Genomic DNA, 21,552 nt, shown 5'->3' with positions numbered 1-21,552 from the left:
GGACTATGTGTATATTTACCTTCAGGCTTGATATGAAGCGCATTTTATCAGTGCAGACAAACCCTGGTTTGAGTTTTACATTCCAGAGATCTGAATGGATTCTGCTGAAAGCCTGTATATAGGTGGATTTGTAAGGCTGTTTCTTTGACCAAAGTTTATTAAGGATTTTGTGGCTTGGCCTCATTTCTGTGTCAGTCTTAGCAGATTAAAGATGGTTTCCTCATGTAGATTTCATTTACTGAATTTAATCTCTTGTGAGAGAGAAATGTTGAGAAGTTCAGTCAAGAATTCCTGCCTCCTGCACATTGAATTCTCACCGTGCTTTTTTGGATACATCGAGGTTTTTTGTGCAATGAAACTATTGGAACAGGGAGAAGGAAATGGGGTATTCCTCTCCAGGTTACCCTGGATAGCACAAGTAAGCTTCACCTTCTTGTCTACAGAATTTTATGGTTGCTTTTCTGTCTATTTGAAGTGACAAGCTGCTCATAAAATAGAGAAAATGGCTTGTAGGGGCCAGGGGAGAGAAGATGAGGAAGGCTCACCTAAACTGAACAAGACCAACAACTCCCTCTTCCCCTCTCTGCTTAACCTTTGAAAGAAATCTATTCGAGCTGTTCACCTTTTTCCTGTTGTTAGCCAGGAGTAGCAGCTTTAATCAACTGGTCTTAGCTTCTGCTTCCTTTACAACTGTATGGTTAAAAATGCAAACTCAGGTTTTTGCTGAAGTTGCAAGTGCATTGTACTTCCTTGTGGTTTGTTGTGAGAAGTTAATTCACTGAGGTCTCTGGAAAAAAAAATTAAACTTTCTGTGTAAGTATTTATAATGCGTTAGAAATGGTTTCTCACTTTTATGCAGTAGGGATATTTGGCTTTTTTGATCTTTTTAACCATAATATAGGCTGTTACAGTGTTCCATGACCTGTACTAATAAAGTAAAACTTATTGTCTGTGTGGTGTAGAAGCCGAGAGTTTGTAAAGCAGGTACTGAAAGGCATACAGAGCCCTCCGTGAGGGTTACGGCTATGGCCAGAAGCATCATCTCAAATGTTAGTGTGATGAGATTGGGAGGGAGAATAAAAAAAAAAAATCTATCATCTTTCCATCGAGAAAAGGAAAAAACAGACATTAATGTGATTCTCATTAAATACCTTTGTTTTTATGAATCAAAGATATGAAGGTAAAGAATCATGTCATCAAAATCTTTAATTTTCTGAAAGAGTGAAAAGTGCTCATTTCACTTAGTCCAATGTGTTATCTTCTTGAAATGTTTGCTCTATGGTTGTTTTTCCAAAGCACTACTCCAGACTTATTCTCTGCTAGTAACCTTCTTCAGAAACTTCACCCTTGCAAAGCTTCCAGTTTTGGGGAGTGGGCCTGCCATCAGCTGGCCTCCTGCACACGTGTGTACTCCAGGCTCACTTGTTCTGGGGGTGTAGCTTTGTTGGTAATTTAACTAATAAACCCTAAACGTAAACCTAAGCATTTCCCAAATAATGGAGTTCTCTCCAAACCATTTCTGCACTCAGTGAGGCTGTAATTTTTGTTCTGTTTCTTGCCTGTGCTTTACAGCGAAACCACAAATATTTTTTTTTTCCTTGATGTAGCTGCAGCCTGTATGGAGAGCACAGCCGGGCCGTGGGTCCTGCCTTTGTTCGTTTGGTTTCTTCACTGAAACCAGGTGCGTGGGTTCCTAGTGCATGGGGTGCAGTTGGGCAGGAATGAAGACTCTTCACTTTCTGGTGCTGTTTTTTCAGAGCTTGACAGCTTTAGGTTCTATTTAATCAGCACCTTGAAAAGTGAGGCCAGAGTTGGATCATTTTTACTCTTCTCACCGTCCACCTTTGCAGCAAAGCGTGTGGCCGTGTCTGTGCAGCCTGATCAGCTCACTGATGGACAGAAAACAAACCAGGGCTAACAAGCCTTTAAGTTGGTTAGTTTTACTGTGCTGTGGTGTAATTGCTAGATTTGATGCAAGAGAGAGAAAAGGGGAGCGGTTGGAGGGTTGGAAAGCTTCTGGGTTTGGTGCTGGCTTACGATGAGCTCGGGATGGATGTGGAATTGCACCCTGACTGTCCGGGTGCCTGCTGATGATTAATTCTTCAGGTATTTATTTCATTGGCCAAAGTTGGTGTTATTTAGGACCAGCAGGTGTTGCAATGAACTGTAAAATTTACCTTTCCAAATATCATATGTGGTATTAAAATGATTTTTTTCAAAAGCTTGTGAAGTTGTAACAAGTAATAAACCAAACTTCTCTCTCCTTGGTTGGGGAGGTATACGTAGGTGAGGCATTTGCTTGTGTAGCGTCCTTGACTTTTAAAAATATTTTGGTAAGGCCTTTCATCCCTGGCCTTTACAGAAGCAAAACTCATAAGACAAGAATGTTTTTCCTAGATTTCAGTGGGTTAAAAGACAGGAAACAGGGTTAGGAGTAAATGGTTGGTTCTCACAGTGAAGGGTTGTTCCCAGTGAAGTGTCCTGCCAGAGATCAGTGCCCTTCCAAATGCTCCCTTTTCCAGATAGTTTCTAAATAATAAAGTGGCCAAATGGAAATAAATTAGTCAAATTTGAAAAGAATCTTGAATTGAAAGGGAGGGAGAAAGATTGAATCTGCTGAGTCTTTTTTTTTTTTGTTTTGTTTTGTTGGTGCCTCATCTTTTGGGAGTGTTGCATTGGCGAGTGACCGCAAGGGCAGGTGAGCCAGCAGATATGGACAGTGTTAGTGAAGCAGCAGTCATGAGTACCTGGGAATGTTTATTTATGTAGGATCAGCCTTTTCAGATTCTGGGTTTATAATGCACAAACCTGTAAGTGCCTGAGGAGAAGATGCCTCTCTTTATTTCTGTTGCTACTAGCCATCTGACAAGAGATGAACATTCTTCTACAGCTGGTTTTAAATAGTGGGGAGAATGCCAGGATGATGCAGTTTACCTGAAGTTTAGTGGTGATCTCCTTTAAAGTTAATTTTCCATGATGTCATACTAGTTTTTTATTCTGCCAAAAGTTAACTTTAGTAGAACAAAATAAAATACAGTAACTCATTGGACCTGTTCTGCGGTAGTTTAACTTGTCCAGAATGGTTTTCCAGGAAGGGGAATGTCATTACGCTGAGAAAGTAATTATCGAGCTGTATGTTGTTCGAGTTGATACTTAATTCTTCTGCTTTCATTCTAAATGGGAACAATGTTGGGCTTGAAATCTGGGCTTTATTTCTCTCCCCTGTCTTTTGTAAGTGATACTGTTGCTTCTCTGGAGTGTTTGAAGAGATGTTATTAGAGGGCATCTTGAATGTGCAAGCTCTATTAATGTGGCAAGTTCCGTTAGAGAATCAATGCTCAGTGTTCATGCAACTGGTGAATATCAAAGACTGTTGTAACTGTGTTAATGTAATAGCAAAATCTGCCAGTTTACTCAAGTAATGTATTCTAAAGCTTAATAGGCCTCTGTTTACTTCAAACAGTGACCTTGAATAAATAATTGAAAGAGCTTTCCAGCTCCAGAGCTTATCCTTGGGTTTCCTTGCCAGTCATTTTGGTTTTACAGTTCCATTTTCATATAATTAAAAATTCTTCTGTGCTGTGTGAAAGACACATGGAGCAGAAACTGTCGATCTGATGAGTGTTGTCAAATGGACAAAGTAAATGCATTTGGAAAAAATAATTTCCCCTTTAATCTGCTTAGCCTTAGAGGTCACCTTGAGTTGGAGTGTGCTGTGCTGGTGCTCATTTCGCTTCCCTAGGCCTCAGCTGAATGCCGGGCACTGTTCAAGATCTCTGCCCTGAAACTGAGCATGCTTTAAGCTTACCTGACGTTTCAGATACAGCTTGGTTAATTTTTAGGAAGTTTGCTTATTGTATCAGTATGCGGATTCCTACAGCAATGGTGGCAGACTGCAGAGGGAGGCTAATGGCTGCTAACCAGGGAATTTCTAATGTAGTTTCGTCTCAGCTCTTTGAGCTAGCATTGTAATTTCTGTAATTAAAAGTGCTAGGTAGGTTTTACCTCGTTGGAAACTAAATCCATAAGTCGTTTCTTGGACTTTGTTTCTGTTTTGCTTTTCAAATTTGGCATTTGCATCAGCGTGGTTATTTTCTTGCTTTTGTCTTGTTCAGCAGTTCAGGTTTTTAATCTTCAAGGTTTCTTGTAACTAGTGAGAAGAGCAAGTTCTTTTCACAAATCAGATGTCCTGAAGAAATTCAGGAAGAAAATTCATCAGTTAACTAGCAAAATTTCTCAAAAGTGTATGTAGATTGCTTTCCATGTAGGAATAATTAGAGACACAACTAACATGCTTTGTTTTCTTTCCTTACTCAGGTCATGATTTTCATTTTCTCGTGTCGTTCTCTTGAAGAGAGGAAATGATTGTAGTGGAACGTGCTACAAGTAAGCCAGTGATACCGAGCCTCCACAGTTCAGAAACGTTCCTAGAAGAGCAAATATAGCCCTTTGTTTGTTTGTGTTCTGGCATCTGTCTTGTCAAAAAGGGAAATAAAAATGACGACTTCGTCCATTAGACGGCAGATGAAGAACATTGTGAACAATTATTCAGAGGCCGAAATAAAAGTTCGGGAAGCGACCTCTAATGACCCTTGGGGTCCCTCCAGTTCATTAATGACTGAAATAGCAGATCTGACTTACAATGTTGTGGCCTTTTCTGAAATTATGAGCATGATCTGGAAACGACTGAATGACCATGGCAAGAACTGGCGACACGTATACAAGGCCCTTACTCTGTTAGATTACCTGATTAAAACTGGTTCTGAGAGAGTGGCGCAGCAATGTAAAGAGAATATTTTTGCTATCCAGACATTGAAAGATTTTCAGTATATTGATCGAGACGGTAAAGACCAGGGCATCAATGTGAGGGAGAAATCCAAGCAGCTAGTGTCTCTTCTGAAGGATGACGAACGACTCAAGACAGAGAGGGCCCAAGCCCTGAAGACCAAAGAACGCATGGCTCAGGTGGCCACTGGAGTGGGCAGCAATCAGATCACCTTCGGCCGAGGCTCCAGTCAGCCAAACCTATCCACCAGCTATTCCGAGCAAGAATATGGAAAGTCTGGAGGATCCCCAGCATCTTACCATGGCTGTAAGTACAAGGAAACACACATAAAAGAAGTTTCTCTTCCTTTTCTTTTGAGAGGTTTTGTATTCTAATTTACTGTTAGATGTGAGAGTAGATGGTGCCTGCCAGGAGGGTTAATATGCTGCCTGCAAGGGGCTTTTTGCAGTGGCTGAGTCTTTGTAGGTCTGCTCAGTGACACTAAGGTCTCTTCAAATGACTGGTTAAATGTTTGTTTTGGAGAGGATGTGTGTATTGATTTAAGTCAATTCAAAAAGCAGTTGTTTACTGTCCGTTCCCAAAGGTAGCATTGTCAGGCTGCTTTTGTGAACATGTTCCAATGTTTGATGTGATAGACCCCAAGCTCAGTATGGAGACTGAAAATAGATTTTTTAATTTTTCTAATTTTAAAAGGAGTGCTTGAAAACTTCTTGTGTTGGGTTCTTTTTGTTCAGTATAATTCAAGAAAAAATTAGAAATACAGAGTAATTCCTGGATCATTTTTCTACACTCTTTATATTGCTGCTATTTTACTTTGGGAAGAGTATTGGTATTTAATTTCCTTTATTGCTTGCTTGGCACTTTTTAGAGTAGTAATCCTTTGAATATGTCTGTGTTTAAATATTTGTACTATCAGCATTTGGTATGCAAGAATCAGTACTGAATACTACATTTCATTCTTAAAAAAAATAATGCAGTGATGTGGGAAGAATGGTTTCTTTTTACCACTGCTCGGGGAAACTCCTTGTCATGTTAGGAAGAGGCCTGATTTGGCACTAAATCCTTCTTAATATAAGTAATGATCTGATGAAAGCTGCTTTGGCTGGAATGTCAGCGGTTGTGGTCTAATTCTGAAGGAAAAATCTTTTCTTTAAATGAATGCTTATAGTGTGTGGAGGACTGTAACTGAGCCAGTGTGGTGAATCGATTGAGCACCAGTTTTAAGAATCTGAAGTTTGTCATGTCCTGTGTCCCAAAGCGCTTCTCAAATTATAAATCTGAGAATGATGTCAGTACCCCTGACATGTACGGACGTTTTTTGTGGAAGGTGGTAGGAAGTAGCGGGACAGATCAAGCCAGGGTGAAGAAAATCCCTGTCCAATTGCAGCTACAGAGAAGAAGAGGAAAACATATTATTTTCAAAAGGAAATGCTTTTAGGATGTGAGGTTCAAAAAAAGTGCATGAAGTTGCCAGGTATGAGAATTTTTATTTTGTCTCTTACTTAACAGTGAAATCACAAACATCTTAGTTTTTCTGTAATAACCATACTTAAACATTGATTCAGTATGAATTTTTAAAGAACTTGTATATTGTTATCGCTACAATAATATTTCTTCTTTTGAGGTCTGTAAACTACAACCAAAATTCTTAAGTTAGGAGTTAGCTTGAAATATTGTTTATAGTGTATGCTGATGGACCTGCTGAGCACACCTTCGGTTTGTTCCACAGGGTTATTTCTTCATCAGCTCTTAACTTTAATTAGTGCATGTAACTATTGTTTGTCATGTTAAACGCTACCAGAGGCTTCAAACTATTCCTCCCAACATGGATTGAGCAATTCAGGGTGTGTTGCTGAATTGTTGTTCCTGTGACATTTTAAGAATTTTAATGGAGGACTAGATGTCAAGAAGCAGGTTTGTTATTCTGTTGGTACAAAGTGTTGATTTACGGGATTCTCTATCGTATGACTTTGCTGTGTATCTGTATTTGCAGGATAGCTTTTGAGGTAATGATTTCTTTATCTTTTTTTCTCCTCCCTCATAAGCATATAAATAAGAAGCTTTAGAAATCTTGGGCTTTTTTTTTTTCCTTTAAGTTCTTCCTCTGTTGTAGACTCTCCTGGTCTTAATTATCTATCAGCAAAAATACAGATGGTTATTAGTTTTTATGATCTGTATCTTTTGAAGTTTTAGTATGTTTCTTGTATGGTTTCATTGAGTATAGCAAAGCAAACCACCTTACAAAACAGCTGTGCCGAGTGCTTCCGATAATGGAAAACTTTGTAGAGCTTTGTCCCTTTATCCTGGGAAATGAGGAAGGAGTTCCATCAAAATCCAGACATTTAATGTTACATAAATGTAGGGTTATTCTTGTGCCTTCTAAATTTAACGGGAAAGATGCTTTTCATTATTTAAAGTGAAGGAGATTCTATCCTTCATGTTTCTTCTTATTCTATAACAATACCCTTCTTTTGTTCTGAAAACATGGATTCAGTAAACTATGTAAAAGGAATTAAGTCGTGCTCAGCTCCTGGGAAATACTCTCCTTATAACAGTTTTAAGATGCGGTTGCTGTACTGTATATTCTGGTAGAATTGTCTTTCACTCCCTTGAGCCTTTGAAGAGGAGATCAGAGGCATTTAGATTCGCAGTTTATAGCATGAGATTTGCCTATTAAAAATGTACATCTACCCTCTTCGCTAAGTATTTAGCGTGTGCTATTAGCATTCAAATATGAATAAAGTTTGTGAGCATAACAGCCTTTTTACCAGCATAGCCAAATTAAATGTTTCATCTCCTGGTGTTTTGGTTTTAGCACATTTTCCTTTTCCTTGCTAGACACAATGGGTGGGGATTACAGATTTTGAGAATTCTTAGCTGAATGCATTCCCCTTACTTGAAAAGATTATGTTTGGCTATAAAGTCTCCTCACTTTTAATACTTTCTTGCAGAAGAAAAGAAGCTTGAGCTGGCTGCAAGAGCTTAATAGTTTCTCCAGGACAGATCACTAGCAGAACAAGTGACTTCCAGCGGATAACGTGTTGGGATTGTGCGTGAGGGATTTCTTCCCCCTTCTGTCAGTTACTGAAAGTGCAATATTGGATAAGTCAGTGGACCCTTTTTTGTTCTGTTTTTTTCAGAATGTTGAATTAGCTGCACTGGACAGCACTGAGTGGAAACACTGCGGTGCTCAAACTACTGCTCTTCTCTAGCTCCTTAAGCGTATGTGTAGCCTTGTATCTCAGAGTGTGTAATAAGAATTGGGTTTTGTATTTGATGTTGAGCCAGAAAGGTTTTTCTTGTAGAGCTGCTGGTCTTTGTGTCCCGGATTTATCCTTTATGAAAAAATACAAGCAGTATTGATAGCCTGTATAGTGTGAGAGAATTCCAGACGGAAAAGAATCTCTTGACTGATTTACTATCATCCCTCACTGCTACAGGCCCGACACGCTGGCGAGTAAGGACATTTCCAGCATTTCCTTGCAGATATTTTAATCTCATCTCTAACAATCCTTTAGGAACTGTGGAAAGGGAAATGGTGAAGCATAATAGTTTTTAATAAAATCCTGTCCCCCAAAGCTTTGCCTTAATGACTCTGTTGTCCCTGAAGATCTCTGAGCTGTAAAGCTTGTATAGTTCTAGAGAGTACGTTATGGCATGTGAATATTACTGACTGTTGATGCAAACGTTTGTAAGAGTCTGTTTTTGCTATCTAGTCTCGTAATCTGTAAATGGAAGCCAAGAGAGATACTGTAAAGCTAAAAGCAAAAACAAAACTCCTCCTAACCTCCATCTTGTCAAGAATTTCTGACATCCTGGGGACGGTTGGCTACCTTCCAGCTTTAAGACAGGACAATATGTGTTCAGATTAGGAGCTATTAAATATTCCATGGTAAAATACATAAAGCTTTTATTTATTTTGGAAAATGCGTAAATCATATGGAGTTGCATGAAATCTGGTTTCAGGTTTTATTTCATGTTAAGGGATTGTTCTTGTGTGATGCTGAAACTAAACCTGCTGGGGAGAGGAGAGACTCAATATTTGAAATCTTTTGAAGCAATATAGTTCAGCACCCCTAATCTGGCTTTATGTCTAAAAATTGGCTTTATGTGAGACATTAGTCAGTTTTAAAAACTTCAGCCTCTTGTTCCTAGCCTTGTTTCACCTACAGCTGCCAGTGACCACTTAAATAGGATTCTGGATTTGTGGCTGCATGAGGAAAAGTAGGGTGTTCTTAATATAGAAGTCTGTAAGCCTGAACTGGGATGCTGTTTCAAGCCTGGGAGTGCATTTGTTAGAGTAACTGGTCTTGATAAAGTCCTTCATTTAGTAACTATCTTTTTAAAGTGTTCTTTCAGAAGAGGCTCGCATAGCAGCGTTACTCTGTTGCTATGCTGAAGCCCTGGGCTGGCAGAAGCGGAGCCCACAGTCTGTGCTGTGTGGCCGACAGTTCAGGGTACCTGCAAAACGCTGTGCTCGAGCACCTCCGGCCTGCAGCAGCTCTTAGGAGACGGGGCAGGAGTACAGGGACTTGGATTAGCTTGCTCTTCTCCGCAGTCTTGGGAGCAGGTTGGTTGTGTTGGCTTTGAGCTGTGGCTGTGCAGGAAGCAGTGTCGTCTGCTGCAGCTTCTTGTGCCTGGGGGTGTTACAGGAGCTGGAAAAATGACAGAAAAATCCTCTACCTGGAGGGAGGTGACTGACACAGCCAATTCCTGGGCACCCCTCCCTGTCAGCAGAAGGTACTGTGAGTTAGTTTCACCTTTGAAGGATCCCTGGAAAATGCTGGTCCTCTCCCTGTACTTCCTTTGTGTTTTAAAATGGAGTTTACTGAAGCCCTGCTTTTTAAGTCCTATAATGCTTAAACCAGGACCTAACTGCTCTTCAGGTTGTACACATGTCCTTTCCTTTGGCCCTCTGCTGCCTTGGGTTTGGGATGCACTTAGAAATGTTGGCAGAGCAAGGCTGGTGCGTGTTGGATTGTCCTGATTTCATTTACACCAATGCGGCAGAGTAGGGAACAGCGCAATGTGCACAGTGTGACCTGATTTCAGAGGAGCGCTTTAGCCAAAGGTGGGCCGCTCGGCTGAGAAATCAGATTCATTATACATAGAGCCCGTTTGAGAAAAGATTGGTGAAAGATGGACTGAAAAGAGCTTTTATGGATTGTTGGAAATGCCAAGTCTGTTAACCTTTCCTATAAAGATTTTGGGAGCAATTTTCTTTAGCTGCAGTGAAGAGTTTTAATATTTCCAATGATAACTCACATTGACTGTTTAAAAGCAGTTTTGTGAAGTGTCAACAAGTTTGTGTTCACTCATCTGTTTCAGCTTTGTCTCCCCTTTTGCTTGGAGTAGTAAATAATTCGGAGGAATTACTAATTTGAGTTTGATATTAGAGGAAATTCTTGGTTTTTTTAAGTTTTCTTACAATCTGTTCTGCATCTTTACAGCTTGGAATACCTCTCTGGCCTTCCATCTTAGTCAGGGAATATATGGCATATCATCCAGCAATGAATCTGGATGAGCTGCGTGGATAATCTCTGTATTTTGGGGTGTTGAAGGAATTTGGTAGACTCCTATGTTATTTGTCAGATGTCACTTGACAGCTTGATCTAATCCTCTCCTCATGCTTTTATTTTTCTGGTGCTCTGAATAAAGATGGGAAATGCCATTGGTGTAACCAGGCTTCTGTAGCTGTAAGAAATTATCTGTGTCTATTAAGATGAGTGTAGGGATCACCTGAGAGAAAAAAAATGCTCTTTAACCAAAACAAGCCGTAGGGATTTGTTCAGTATTAAATGAATTTCAGAGTGCTCTGTCTGCTTCAGCACAATTAGAAATCATGCAGTAAGGCTGATCAGCTCCACTGCATCACATTAACAGGTGCTATTGATTCTCTTCTTGTCTTTGAAAAATCTTTTTTAATTCCTGATGGAAAGGTGGATTACACAGTTCCTGCTTGATGAAGCAGTTTGCACATGCACTTTCATAATTTGGGAACTTTGATTGGCTTTTTGAAATATCCCACCTTTATTTGAATAATCTTTCCTTTGAAGACTAACAAATGGGATCTCTGCATGGTTCCCGAGTGAATTGCTGTCAGTTTCCAAGTTCTTACCTTGATATTATTCTCATTTTTCAAGTCAGCTTTGGTTTTGTCTACTTTTGTAGGCGTACCGATTGAGCGAGGAAGCAGCTTTTCTTTCTGAACAAATGTGACTAAGAACTAAATTCTGTTCTGAAGAATGCCACCTGCAAATTACAAAGCTGGGGCTTATTTTCTGTGGCACTCTGTGCCATCACTTGGTCTAGAATGACATTTAAATAAAACAGCCACCAAAAAAACTAAGCACACGCTTCTGAATGAAAATACCCAGCCTGGTTTTTATGCTGGGACTGATTTTTGTCATTAATGTAGGCAATGACTCTGCTTTCTAGCTGTGTACTGTATGTACACTTTAGCTCACTAAACCAAACCTATAGACATCTGCAGCAGGCTTCTAATATAGCCAAAATAGAGTAAATTACCAATAAATACATATGAAAGACGTCATAGCCTGTGCTAGAGACAGATGGTGGAGCAGAATCCTGCTTTAGTGATTAACTGAGGTTGGAAATGATTTCCTTGCACTGCGGCTAGGGTTGTTGAGAAGACAGCGTGGTGGCATTTCTCCCGGCAGAACCAGAGACCCACGCAGCTGCTTCTGGGCAGCCTGGGGGAGCCGGGATCTCCAGATTCTCAAAGCAGCAACAAAGCAGGGCTTAGCAGGTCAGAATTGATCTATTGAGTCCCATCTTACATAAACATCTGAGTTAACTGTCATGTGCTGGGGGATAAGAGATGCTTTGTGTGGCAGCGATACTGTTACTAAGGCAATAACCTTTATGCTGGATCCTTGTGACTAAACGGTAGTGCAGGATGAGGCCAGTATAGAAGGGCAGTTACAATACTGCAGGAATTTAGGAGTGAAGTTGCTGGATAAAACATGTCAGATTACTACCAAGAACAGTGCTTTGAATTTCCCTTAATCCTTTTCCAAAAAATATGCTGGCAGCTACTTAATGTAGATGGTTTTATAACCACTGCAGAAGTTTAAAGGTAAAACAGCAACATTTTTGTCAATGTTCTCTAATGTGAGGCCCAAAGAAGAATTTAAAAGTGACACTTTTCTTTTTTTTATAAAAGGAGCGCTAAAGTGTGTTTTAGAGTTCATAAAACCAAGTAGAATGAATTGCTGAAAAGATTAAAAGTGAAAAGAAATAAGCTATATTTGTGAGACCCCTTATTATCTGTCTCAGGATCCTGGAGCTGCTGAATGCTGGTCTCTGTTGGGAGCTGTGAGGTAATGCAGCTCTCTGCCAAAGCAAGCCTGCCCTTCCCCTGCTGGCTGGCAGGCGAGGACCCACTGTGGGAGGGTGAGTGCGAGGCTTGGAGCAGGATGCAGTCCCTGCTTCGTGTAGGTTTTTAGTGCAAAACCCCTGTGTGCTGTTAAAAGCTGGAACTGGTGAGCACTTTCAGTAAGTAGTCCTTCATGTGGAAATGGGAGGCAGATCAGCGGAGTTAACCCATTTCACATCATTTTAAAGTCATTCTACTGTCAGCTTCTTAGTTGTTATGGAATGTAGTTATGTCAACAGAGAAGGAAAAACTCCTGTGCAAAAAGTGCAGGAAATCGTGTTCTTCCCACAATTGCAGTTAAAGAAACAAGACCAGAAGGTACCTGCCTGGTGGCAGTCCAGTTGCCATCGGTTCTCAGGTGACTGTGTTGGTGTCCCATTGGTATGCTTATCCAGCTCTGATTTTAAACCACTTGTGACTCTTTCCATCTAATAATTAGTGCTGGAAAGCTGCTTCTTTCTGTTTGTATCTCAAATTTATTCATGGTCAATTTATACCATTAGTTCTTGCCCCTTTATCTTCAACAGCTCTTCTCACTCCGTAGGGTTCTCAGTTCCGAAGGGAATTGCATTTGGTGTGTTAGATGAGTTCTGACTTACGCTGGGGTGCGGTAGTAACGTTAGGAATAGTGGTACGAGGGTAGTGGCTGGGAGTTATGTGTTTTGGTACTAAAGAAAGTTCTCTACGTGTCTGTCACTTGCAGCTGGTGCCCTCAATTAGCAGAAGATGGTCATCAAAGAAGTTTTCTCTGTATAATCCCATTTCTGTTGTTCCTTTCTCAGTCATCTGTTTTCTAACTATTCCTGTTTCTGCCCCTAGTTTGGCAATTTTTCTTTGCATTTTCCCAGAACTCTTGCATGTGTTTATTACATAATTTTTCTTAAGATTTATCTTAAAGCCAGTTCTTGAGAAACTGTTAGTAAACTTCCTTGTGGTGGGCAGTGTGACCTAATCTCTTCTTCAGCTGGTTCTTTACCTATTTCATTTCTTAAGCTGCCCACTGTTTAACAGTAACATCCTGTTCGGCATCATAAAACGCTTTGCTGAGTCCACACAGATTAATTTCCTGCTTTTCCTTCTGACTGACAAATCAGAGAAGGATCTCAGGTTTTGTGTCGGGGCCATCTTTTGGTAACTTCATGTTGAGTTTTATCTTTTTAATTCTCTTTATTTTAATATTTCAGACTATTCAAACTTTGCAAACATTTTAAAGTTGTATTTTCCATGCTGTCAGACATCCTGTTACCTGATGCCCCATTTATTCCTACTTTAAGCCTGTAGTAGTCCATAGAAAATATTGGAGAGCCTGTCTGTGCCTGTTGGAGCAAAAAGTACTCATGAAGCAGACTAAATTTGGATACTTTATATGAGAGTTTGAAAAAGCAATAGAATTGAGGTACGAGTAACATCTTCATAAGTTTGAAGTAAGGAGCTTGTTTGGTTGAAAGCTTCAGGATCAGCACAACTTGGAAGGAATCGTTCCGAGTGACTAATTTGTCCCTTTAGAAACGGAGTGGGATGGGACAGCACACTGGGTGTACGAGGGAAAGGAAAGGTCATCCCTCATGTCCAGAGAGTCACCGTCCTTCGGGCCTGCTGGATGCTTTTTTATTAAATGGCAATATATATTTTGCCCAACTAATTCTTGTTCTAACCATTAAATACAAACTTCCTTGACAAAGAAAGATAAAATTTGTGTATAAATTATTCGGATGCTATAGAATTATCTGTGAGAGAGAGGGGACAAAAATTGTTTAATTACAATATAGTGAAAAACCCATTAGGATGGGAATTTCTGCATGCTCCTGTAGTGAAAACATGCAGAAAATAATATTTGTGTGTTGAGAAATTGTGTATTTTAGCTGTCAGGCTTGGCTGATATTCAGGGAGGAGTGGGGGAGATTACCAGCCCCTTCTTGGCTAGCAAAGGTCTTCATCCAAGGAAAGACCAACCAGTAACAAAAACCAAACCGCCCCCCTACATAGATACCAAACTTTTTTTTAACACAGAGAATGATGCAGTATTTTTGTAAATTTAGAGTATGAATAGCTGGTTTGTTTGTCTCTGAGCAGTTAAGAATAGTTCTTTATCTGTCCCGTTAAGACTGTATTATTTTACAGAAAAGTGGGTGGTATCCAGTTTTACCCTGGTATTAGCCAACTCCCAGCAAACTTTTACTGACATTAGAAGATGTAAGAAATATCAACAAATGTTTACTTGAACGATGAATTCTGTGGTTTTTAAAGTCAATGTCCTACCCCCTGAAACTCTGATACACTGAGAGAGAGGGTATCCAGCATTCCTTGGTGATACTTCTTGATGTGACAGCCCCTCTAACACAAAAAGTCTTTGTTTTCCAGGAATGTTTTTCCTTTAAAGCAATTGAACTGCCTTGCATACTTCTCCCTGCTTAATTGTTCTGGCTTGTTAACCTCAGCCTTGGTTCCAGCTTTATTTCTGATGGTTCAGGTAGCTGATGGTCATCACCAGTCAGTGGCTGCTGGCACCTGGAGGGCCTGTCACTGCACTGGGGACCTTTGAGAGTGGCTGTGTGAAAGTGGGGTGGTCTGGTCAGAGGATTAATCAAACCTGGTTTATCTTTTTGTTGTTTGGTGTTAAACTTGCTGGTTTTTCTCTCCCAACAGCTACATCCCCTCGAGTTTCCTCGGAGCTCGAGCAGGCCCGACCTCAGACAAGTGGAGAAGAGGAGCTCCAGCTGCAGCTTGCGCTGGCGATGAGCCGGGAAGTGGCGGAGCAGGTCAGTTCCCGTGTAGGTTTTCCAAAATGTCTATGCTTTGATAGTTGAGACTACAATTCTGGTTTCTTTTCAGTGGCAGCTTGGCTTTGCTCCAGGTGGAATAGGGGGAGAGAAAGGCCATTTCGGAAGATGTTGCTCTTTTATTTTTTATTTTTTTTTAATCTCTTTTTAAAGTAACTGCAGCCTCCGAGCTGTTGAGACTAGTGGAAGATGACAGTCACTTTGCAAGAAGACTTTGTGTGGGAGGATGTTAATCATCACATTACTGAAGATGTTTTCAGTTAGGAAGAACTGGAAACATGACTAGTCCTGAAAACCTTCATTAATGGGGCCAGCATAAGAAATATCAGTGAATTCTGATTACAGTGAAATTTTGAGTGATCTCCTGAATTGGTGAGATTGTCTGGAACAGAAGGGTGACCTGACGCAAAGTAATAAGATCAGTAAAGAGTTTGGTTTGGAGTAACTTGTCTCCTAATCTATCATACAGGTTGTGTTACTGTGGTAATTCTTAGGAGGTTCATTCTGAATTTGGAGTAAATGCTGGAATTGTGGATAAAGTTTACTGCTTATTAATATATAACAAGGTTGTGGAATCTCAGCTATGAGTGAAAATTCAAGTCAGCCTGCTGAGCATCTGTGATATATTAGAGGTTTCCTCTGACAATTTTAGCTTACCACTGTATGTTAGGCATTAGTATCTCTGTGCTTGGAAAGGGAAACTAGCACCCAGTAAACTTTGTCATTATTGAGCAATAAAATAAAAGTCAGAATGTATCAGTTGAAATAGCTTAAAAAAATCGCAAGGGAAATACCAGCTGGGGAATTAGTCAAGTTCTGAAAGATGTGATGCAAGCAAAGATATTTAAAGTAGTTGAATGTAGCACAAACGTGGTAGTTTACAGATGTTAAAAATGTACAACTTATGCCTGGAGTTGGCTAGATTAATTTGTTTAGTGTTCTTTATAACAGTTGCATCAGTTGTGGAGGAAAGCTGACAAATGCCAGGAAAAGTTTAAATCCCTACGTCCTTCAGTGGTGATTTGAGTGTTCAAGAACATTACAGTAATTTAAAGATGGGATATTTACTTTGTCTTCTGTGGTGTTTCTAGCATTGTAGCTGAATTTTGGAATTTATAGCTTTCCTGTTAGGTGTAAAACACCACGAGGGTAAATTGCAGTCAGCAAAAAGGATGTTGTTATGATCACACTGTTACACTGGTTACGGGGTCGGGGTGCTCCTGACCTCTATTTCATTAAGGTGAGAATTACAAGAAAGTTTTTTTTCTCCCCTTGTGTTATGTACAAGTGACAGCAAATAATCCTGGCAATCCTGCTGTGCGTGCCTGCGGTGCGCATCGCTCCTAGAGCGGCAGGGAGTACTGCCCAGGCTTCCCTGGCGGTGTCCTGCCAAGGGGGTGGACACCCGGAGGGAGCAAGCAGCGCAGTCTAGGCTCGTGGTCTATATCAACAGTGTTGATTTCCTTTGCAGGAGGAGCGCCTCAGACGCGGAGATGATCTGAGATTACAGATGGCTCTGGAGGAGAGTCGCAGAGACACAATTAAAATTCCCAAAAAGAAGGAGGTAGTGCCTTCGACTAAGAAATTCCTGGTTATGCTGCCAAAAGCTGAAATACAGTAACACAAAATAGCTTAATACTGAGCTCTTTTATGCTTTTGGGATTGCTTTGTTGTCTAGCTTAAAGCTTCTTCCATGTGGGTTAAATTTCAAACTACTAGTCAATGCAGGTGTGTAAAAGGAAAAAAAAATAATAATTGCTTCTTCACTCTCATGGGTTTGTACATCAGACTGGTAATGCTCTTGATTAAAGCTCAGATTATTCCTGCCCTCAGCATACCACTTTGTTGGACCTAATGGATGCCCTGCCCTCATCGGCCCCAGCCCCACAGAAATCAGAGCCTTGGGGACCTCCTGCTGTTGCAAACCAAACTGATCCCTGGGGAGGATCCACAGTTGCAACTACTGCCTCTGACCCATGGCAATCATTTGGTAAGAATAAACTGCCAGAAGGAATGCTTATTTAGAAGTTCTTGCTTTTTAATGTTGAGCTGTTCAAAGTTTCTCAGTGACAGTGTACAGTGTCGTGCTTGATAACGACAGTGTATTCATTCCTTTTGGGTGTTTCCATACTCCAGAACTAACGTTCCCCTAACTCACTTCCAAGCAGAAACAAATGGAAGTTGCACTCTGTTCCTGCTTCTCGAGCAGATGCGTTTTTGTGTGTGCACTTTGAATCTTAAGAAAGAGGAGAAGAGTAAAGCTTCTGTTGTCTTTGTGCTGCAAAAACAACTTGTCTCATCCTGGGGGGATGCTCAGGCTTTGACTGCTGGTGGTGTCCAGTGTCGTGAATTTAGATTTAATACAGTACTTAGGCAGGGTGCTGTGATAAGGAAGGCCACAGATCTGAATTACCATGTTCTGAATTGCTCCTAGGGAAGTGTGGTGTGTATACTATCTGAACCAAATTGATTACATTGTTTAAATGGAGATTTTTCTGCTAAACGAAAAAATGGAGGTTACCATTTTAAATATTCGCTCTGTTTCATAAGCTTTTAAGGCTAAATTAATAGAATCTGTTTCTGACATGAAAGATCCAGTGCTTCACATCTTACAGACCGGTTAAATCCACTTTTTTGTGGGTTTGCTTTCGTGTGTGTGTTCTGCTGCCTGCGTAGTGTGCTGTTTCCTTGGACAGGCTTTGTCTAGGAGTTACACCTTTGCATAAGAAAGTTGGTGGTTCCTCACAGTACATGTTAAACTTGCTACATCTGTGGATTTGGATCTATTTTTTGTTGGCTTTGGATTTCTTCTGTTTTTGAGGGGGTGAGGGGTTTCTGTGCAAAGGGAAGCTTTTCCATGAAGACTAACAGTTTAGCTCTGTCAGTGTTGCTTCAGGCGGGTGATTCTATGCCCTCTGCTATAAAGTGCTTCAGTGTCGCTTGCATTAGCATTTGGCACACTGCCATCCAGATTCCTGATGAAAATTTTGAAGTTTAATAATGAAATGCATTTTTTTTCCCTCCTCGTGGTGGCATTAAAGGGCACCTACATAGCTGCTGGGCCAACTACAGTTCATTGTTCTAAGTGTGATCTGTTTCTCTTTTGGTGATAAACTGCAAGCCTGAAATCAGAAAAAGTCCAGATTTTGGGCCCTAAGGCTGTTCAATGTATTTTTCCATGTTTAAAAGCCAAACAAAATCCACCTTCTTCAAATCTCATGCTCGATATATCATCCTCTGACAAGATTTTCCTTGCATCAGTTGCAGCTGTAGCATTTCCTTGCACTGGCTCCCGACTTTCTTAACACCATAGAGCTACCCTTTGTTCCAGCTTGCTGGTTACGTGGCTCCCAAGGATAGCTTTTGAAGATGTAAGATTTATGAATTTGACTGCTAATAGGAGAGTGACTCATTAAACTGTATTTCTCAAATCCTGCATGCACCTTGGCGTTTCAGTAGAGATAATGGAAGCTACGGGAAGGTATCTTCCCAAGCACTCTAATTTTGTGTACTCTCTTTGTGAAAGAAAAGACATTTTTGAAAGCTTCTGTTTATGGGAAGTGCTGTCATTAGTATTTCATATCTGGAATTGCTCGTAACTCAGCACTGAGTGTAGATAAAGGAGATGTGAGTACCGGTGTGGGAACAGTTGGACTTGGAGAATTTTAGCATTTCCTGATCTGCAGCTGTGGTAGCAAGACCGTGCCGCCTGTTGATGAAACAAAGACCAACGCTGCAAGTTGGAATTTGTGCTACTGTGAGTAGCGTTGAATGGGTTTTCAAGAATATTGTGATGCCAAGGAGTTCGTATGTAGTTTTAAAGAAAACCCCAATATTCAGTTGTAACTTGGAACCCCCACGGTGGTAAAGATAGTAGCTGTGTGCTGCACGGGTAATCCTGTCCCACTCTTGGGTTGTACAGTTGTTCTCATGTAGTGATTAAACCATGACTGGTTGTGTAGTTTCATTGGGAAGAGGAAATGTGTTTGTGTGTACTGTCTGACTTGAAGGTCATTGATTGCTGTAGAGTTGCACAAGATGTGCACGTAAAATACCGGGTTCCATTCCTGCGCTCTGATGGCCAGGGAGGGGCAGCGGGGGTGGACGACACAGGAACACAGCACGAGTGATACCGTCCAGCACACACCCGGCCCACTGCACATCTGAAATGTGGTTTGCTTCAGTGGTCCTGGGGTTTGATAAGCCAAAATACCTTAATTTAATGGTAGAAGGAAGAAGAGGTCATATAAGCTGAAAAGCAGGAAATTGGTAGGTTGGAGAGGAAGAAGAAGAAACTGGCAGGAAACTATATAGAGTGAGGCAAGTTTCTTACTCTTTGCTTCTGCCTTCAGTGCCTTAATTTGTCATTTTACACAAGGAAGCCCTGACCTTGTGCAAGGCCTGTTGATGTACAAGCAGTTTGGTAATCTGAATTTGTAGGAAGGAAGAGTTGTCAGCATCTTCCAGTAAAAATGGAAATCCTGAACATACAGGCATTGGGTTAAAAAAAAATAAATAGGAAGGAGTATCGGTGGACAGCTTAGATCTGTGTCAGGAGGAGTGCTTATGGATGGGAATGAAAAAAGCACAATTAACTTAGGGAAGCTGATTGTATTTTTATAAAACAACAGTGTGGTAAAAAGAATTTGAAGACTGTTGCCTTTGAATCTTACAGATTTATTTTCTTTGTTCAAGTCTTAATGTTCTATATTTCATACCTTTCACATATGGGCTTTTTTAGAAACCTTCTTTCCCATGAGTTAATAAAGACACCCTCTGATATAGATCACCTTCAGTCAGATATTGTCTGTTGTGGTGGTGATATCTGTAACAAAAGCAAGTTTATTTTCTTGTTGGAACTGCAGATTTTTTTTAATTCAGTTTCAAATAGGAGATTTATTGATCTGTGATGCACAGAATTTACTTGTCCTCATTGTTCAGTGTGTATGACACAGATGCTGAGACTTCTCACTATTCCTGATGTTGAACCGATTCACCTATTTATTTTTTAATTATTAATTGGCAGTAATGGCTCATAATCTGCAAGGAAAGCTTTCTGAAGCGAAACTGTACTGACTTGTGTTCCTGCTGGCTCTTTTTGCAGGTGCCAAACCAGCTGCTTCCGTTGACCCTTGGGCAGCACCAGCAGGATCCACAGCTCAGTCTCTGTCCAAAAATGTTGACCCTTGGGCTCCTGCTCCACCATCTTCTGCTGCAGCAAAATCTTCTGTGGATCCTTGGGGACCAGCACCTGCAAACAAACCTCTCTCTACTTCTGGTGAGAAACGGTCTCATCCCATACCTGTATTATGTGCATAATGATGGTGAAATCTGAATGATTTTCTTGCATTACTTGGTTAACAGAAGCTATGTGCTGAACAATTTCCAGTATTGGTCTGTAGAATAAATGGGAGTTGTAATAGCCAGCAGCAAGAAGAACTTCAAATGTAATTATTCTGACTTCCAGCTCTGAAGTTGTGTTGCTGCTTAATGTACTGTCCCTTCTACATTCTTTCATTGGTATGTGTGGGTGCACGCTGAGCATTTGACTGCTGCTGCTGTTGGGTTTTTAAATGGGTTTTATCTTTAATTAGACAAGGACTTAATTTCTGGAAATGACTGATACTGTAATTTTACCTTTCATTATGATAAATAGCTTTGCAGATGGATGGCTCTGCAGACTAGATTGACAGGTCGAGCAGTTCCACACTCTGAGGAGACTTTTAGAGGTGCAAATGAAGGTTTGTTACTTCAGGCTGAGGGTGTGAAAACTGTCCCTCAGCCTTTGGTTAGCAAGATGCAGAAGATGCTGATGTAGTTGTCTATTCATGCTCTGTTAACTAATGCAACTGTGATGAATCTTAATACCTGTTATTTTCATGTTGGCACTGTGGCTAAAGGCATCCTGGCTGCATTTTCTGCTAGTCATTCATGTCAGGAGATAATAAACAAAGGAATCTCAGAGTATGTCAAAAAGTTCTAATCAGCTTTTAGGCAAAAGGCAGTAACTGGATCATTATCAGAATCATTCTTTAGCTGTGGTGGGTCTTTGTTCTTGATAAGAGTATTGTTGCTGTACACAATCTTCACTCATTCTCTTGGGTTTTTGTCTTTGTGTGTTCTTCATGGGGCTAAGTGCAGACCTTCATTTGCTGGAAATGTGTTGAAGGTTAAAACTAAATTAGAAAAACATTTCAACTAATAAAAAAAAACCCAAATGCAAACTTTAAAGCTTTTCAGCAGTGCGATTGCTGTTCATTTAGGTGTGGTTTTTCTTCCTCCATTTTGAGGTAAGGGTGTATCCACGTTTTGAAAATGTTATGTTTTCATTTATTGCAAACTGTGGGCAAGTTCTGCTGCTTTAGCTAACGGGGCCTTAACATCTCTACATGGCACAGATAACCTTTTCTTTTGCATTTCTGCTCCTTTTAACTTTGGAAGCGTAAGTCAAATCATCACTTAAGTTGTAGCGACGCTGCATTTGTCTTTGGAGCTGTATTCAGAGGTGTGTTCTACTTGATTAACACACTTCATAGTTCAGGCTGTACGTTCATTGTGGTTCTTTTCTTCTGCAGCAATACATGCCT

General features: G+C 40.5%; 1 protein-coding gene across 1 annotated transcript in view; it reads left to right on the top strand.

Moving 5' to 3' along the window:
* Positions 1 to 4,323: 4,323 nt before the first annotated feature.
* EPN2 (epsin 2) overlaps positions 4,324 to 21,552 on the top strand; it is a 20,747-nt gene continuing 3,518 nt past the window's right edge. Inside the window, 5 exon segments of the mRNA XM_010081856.1 lie at positions 4,324 to 5,092; positions 14,832 to 14,944; positions 16,437 to 16,529; positions 16,754 to 16,955; positions 20,070 to 20,243. Of these exon segments, the coding sequence (XP_010080158.1) occupies positions 4,498 to 5,092; positions 14,832 to 14,944; positions 16,437 to 16,529; positions 16,754 to 16,955; positions 20,070 to 20,243 (1,177 nt within the window). The 5' untranslated portion in view covers positions 4,324 to 4,497.

The sequence above is a fragment of the Pterocles gutturalis genome, unplaced genomic scaffold, assembly GCF_000699245.1.
Source record: "Pterocles gutturalis isolate BGI_N339 unplaced genomic scaffold, ASM69924v1 scaffold2944, whole genome shotgun sequence".
Taxonomy (NCBI): Eukaryota; Metazoa; Chordata; class Aves; order Pterocliformes; family Pteroclidae; genus Pterocles; species Pterocles gutturalis.
This window is presented reverse-complemented; position numbering and strand designations above follow the sequence as displayed.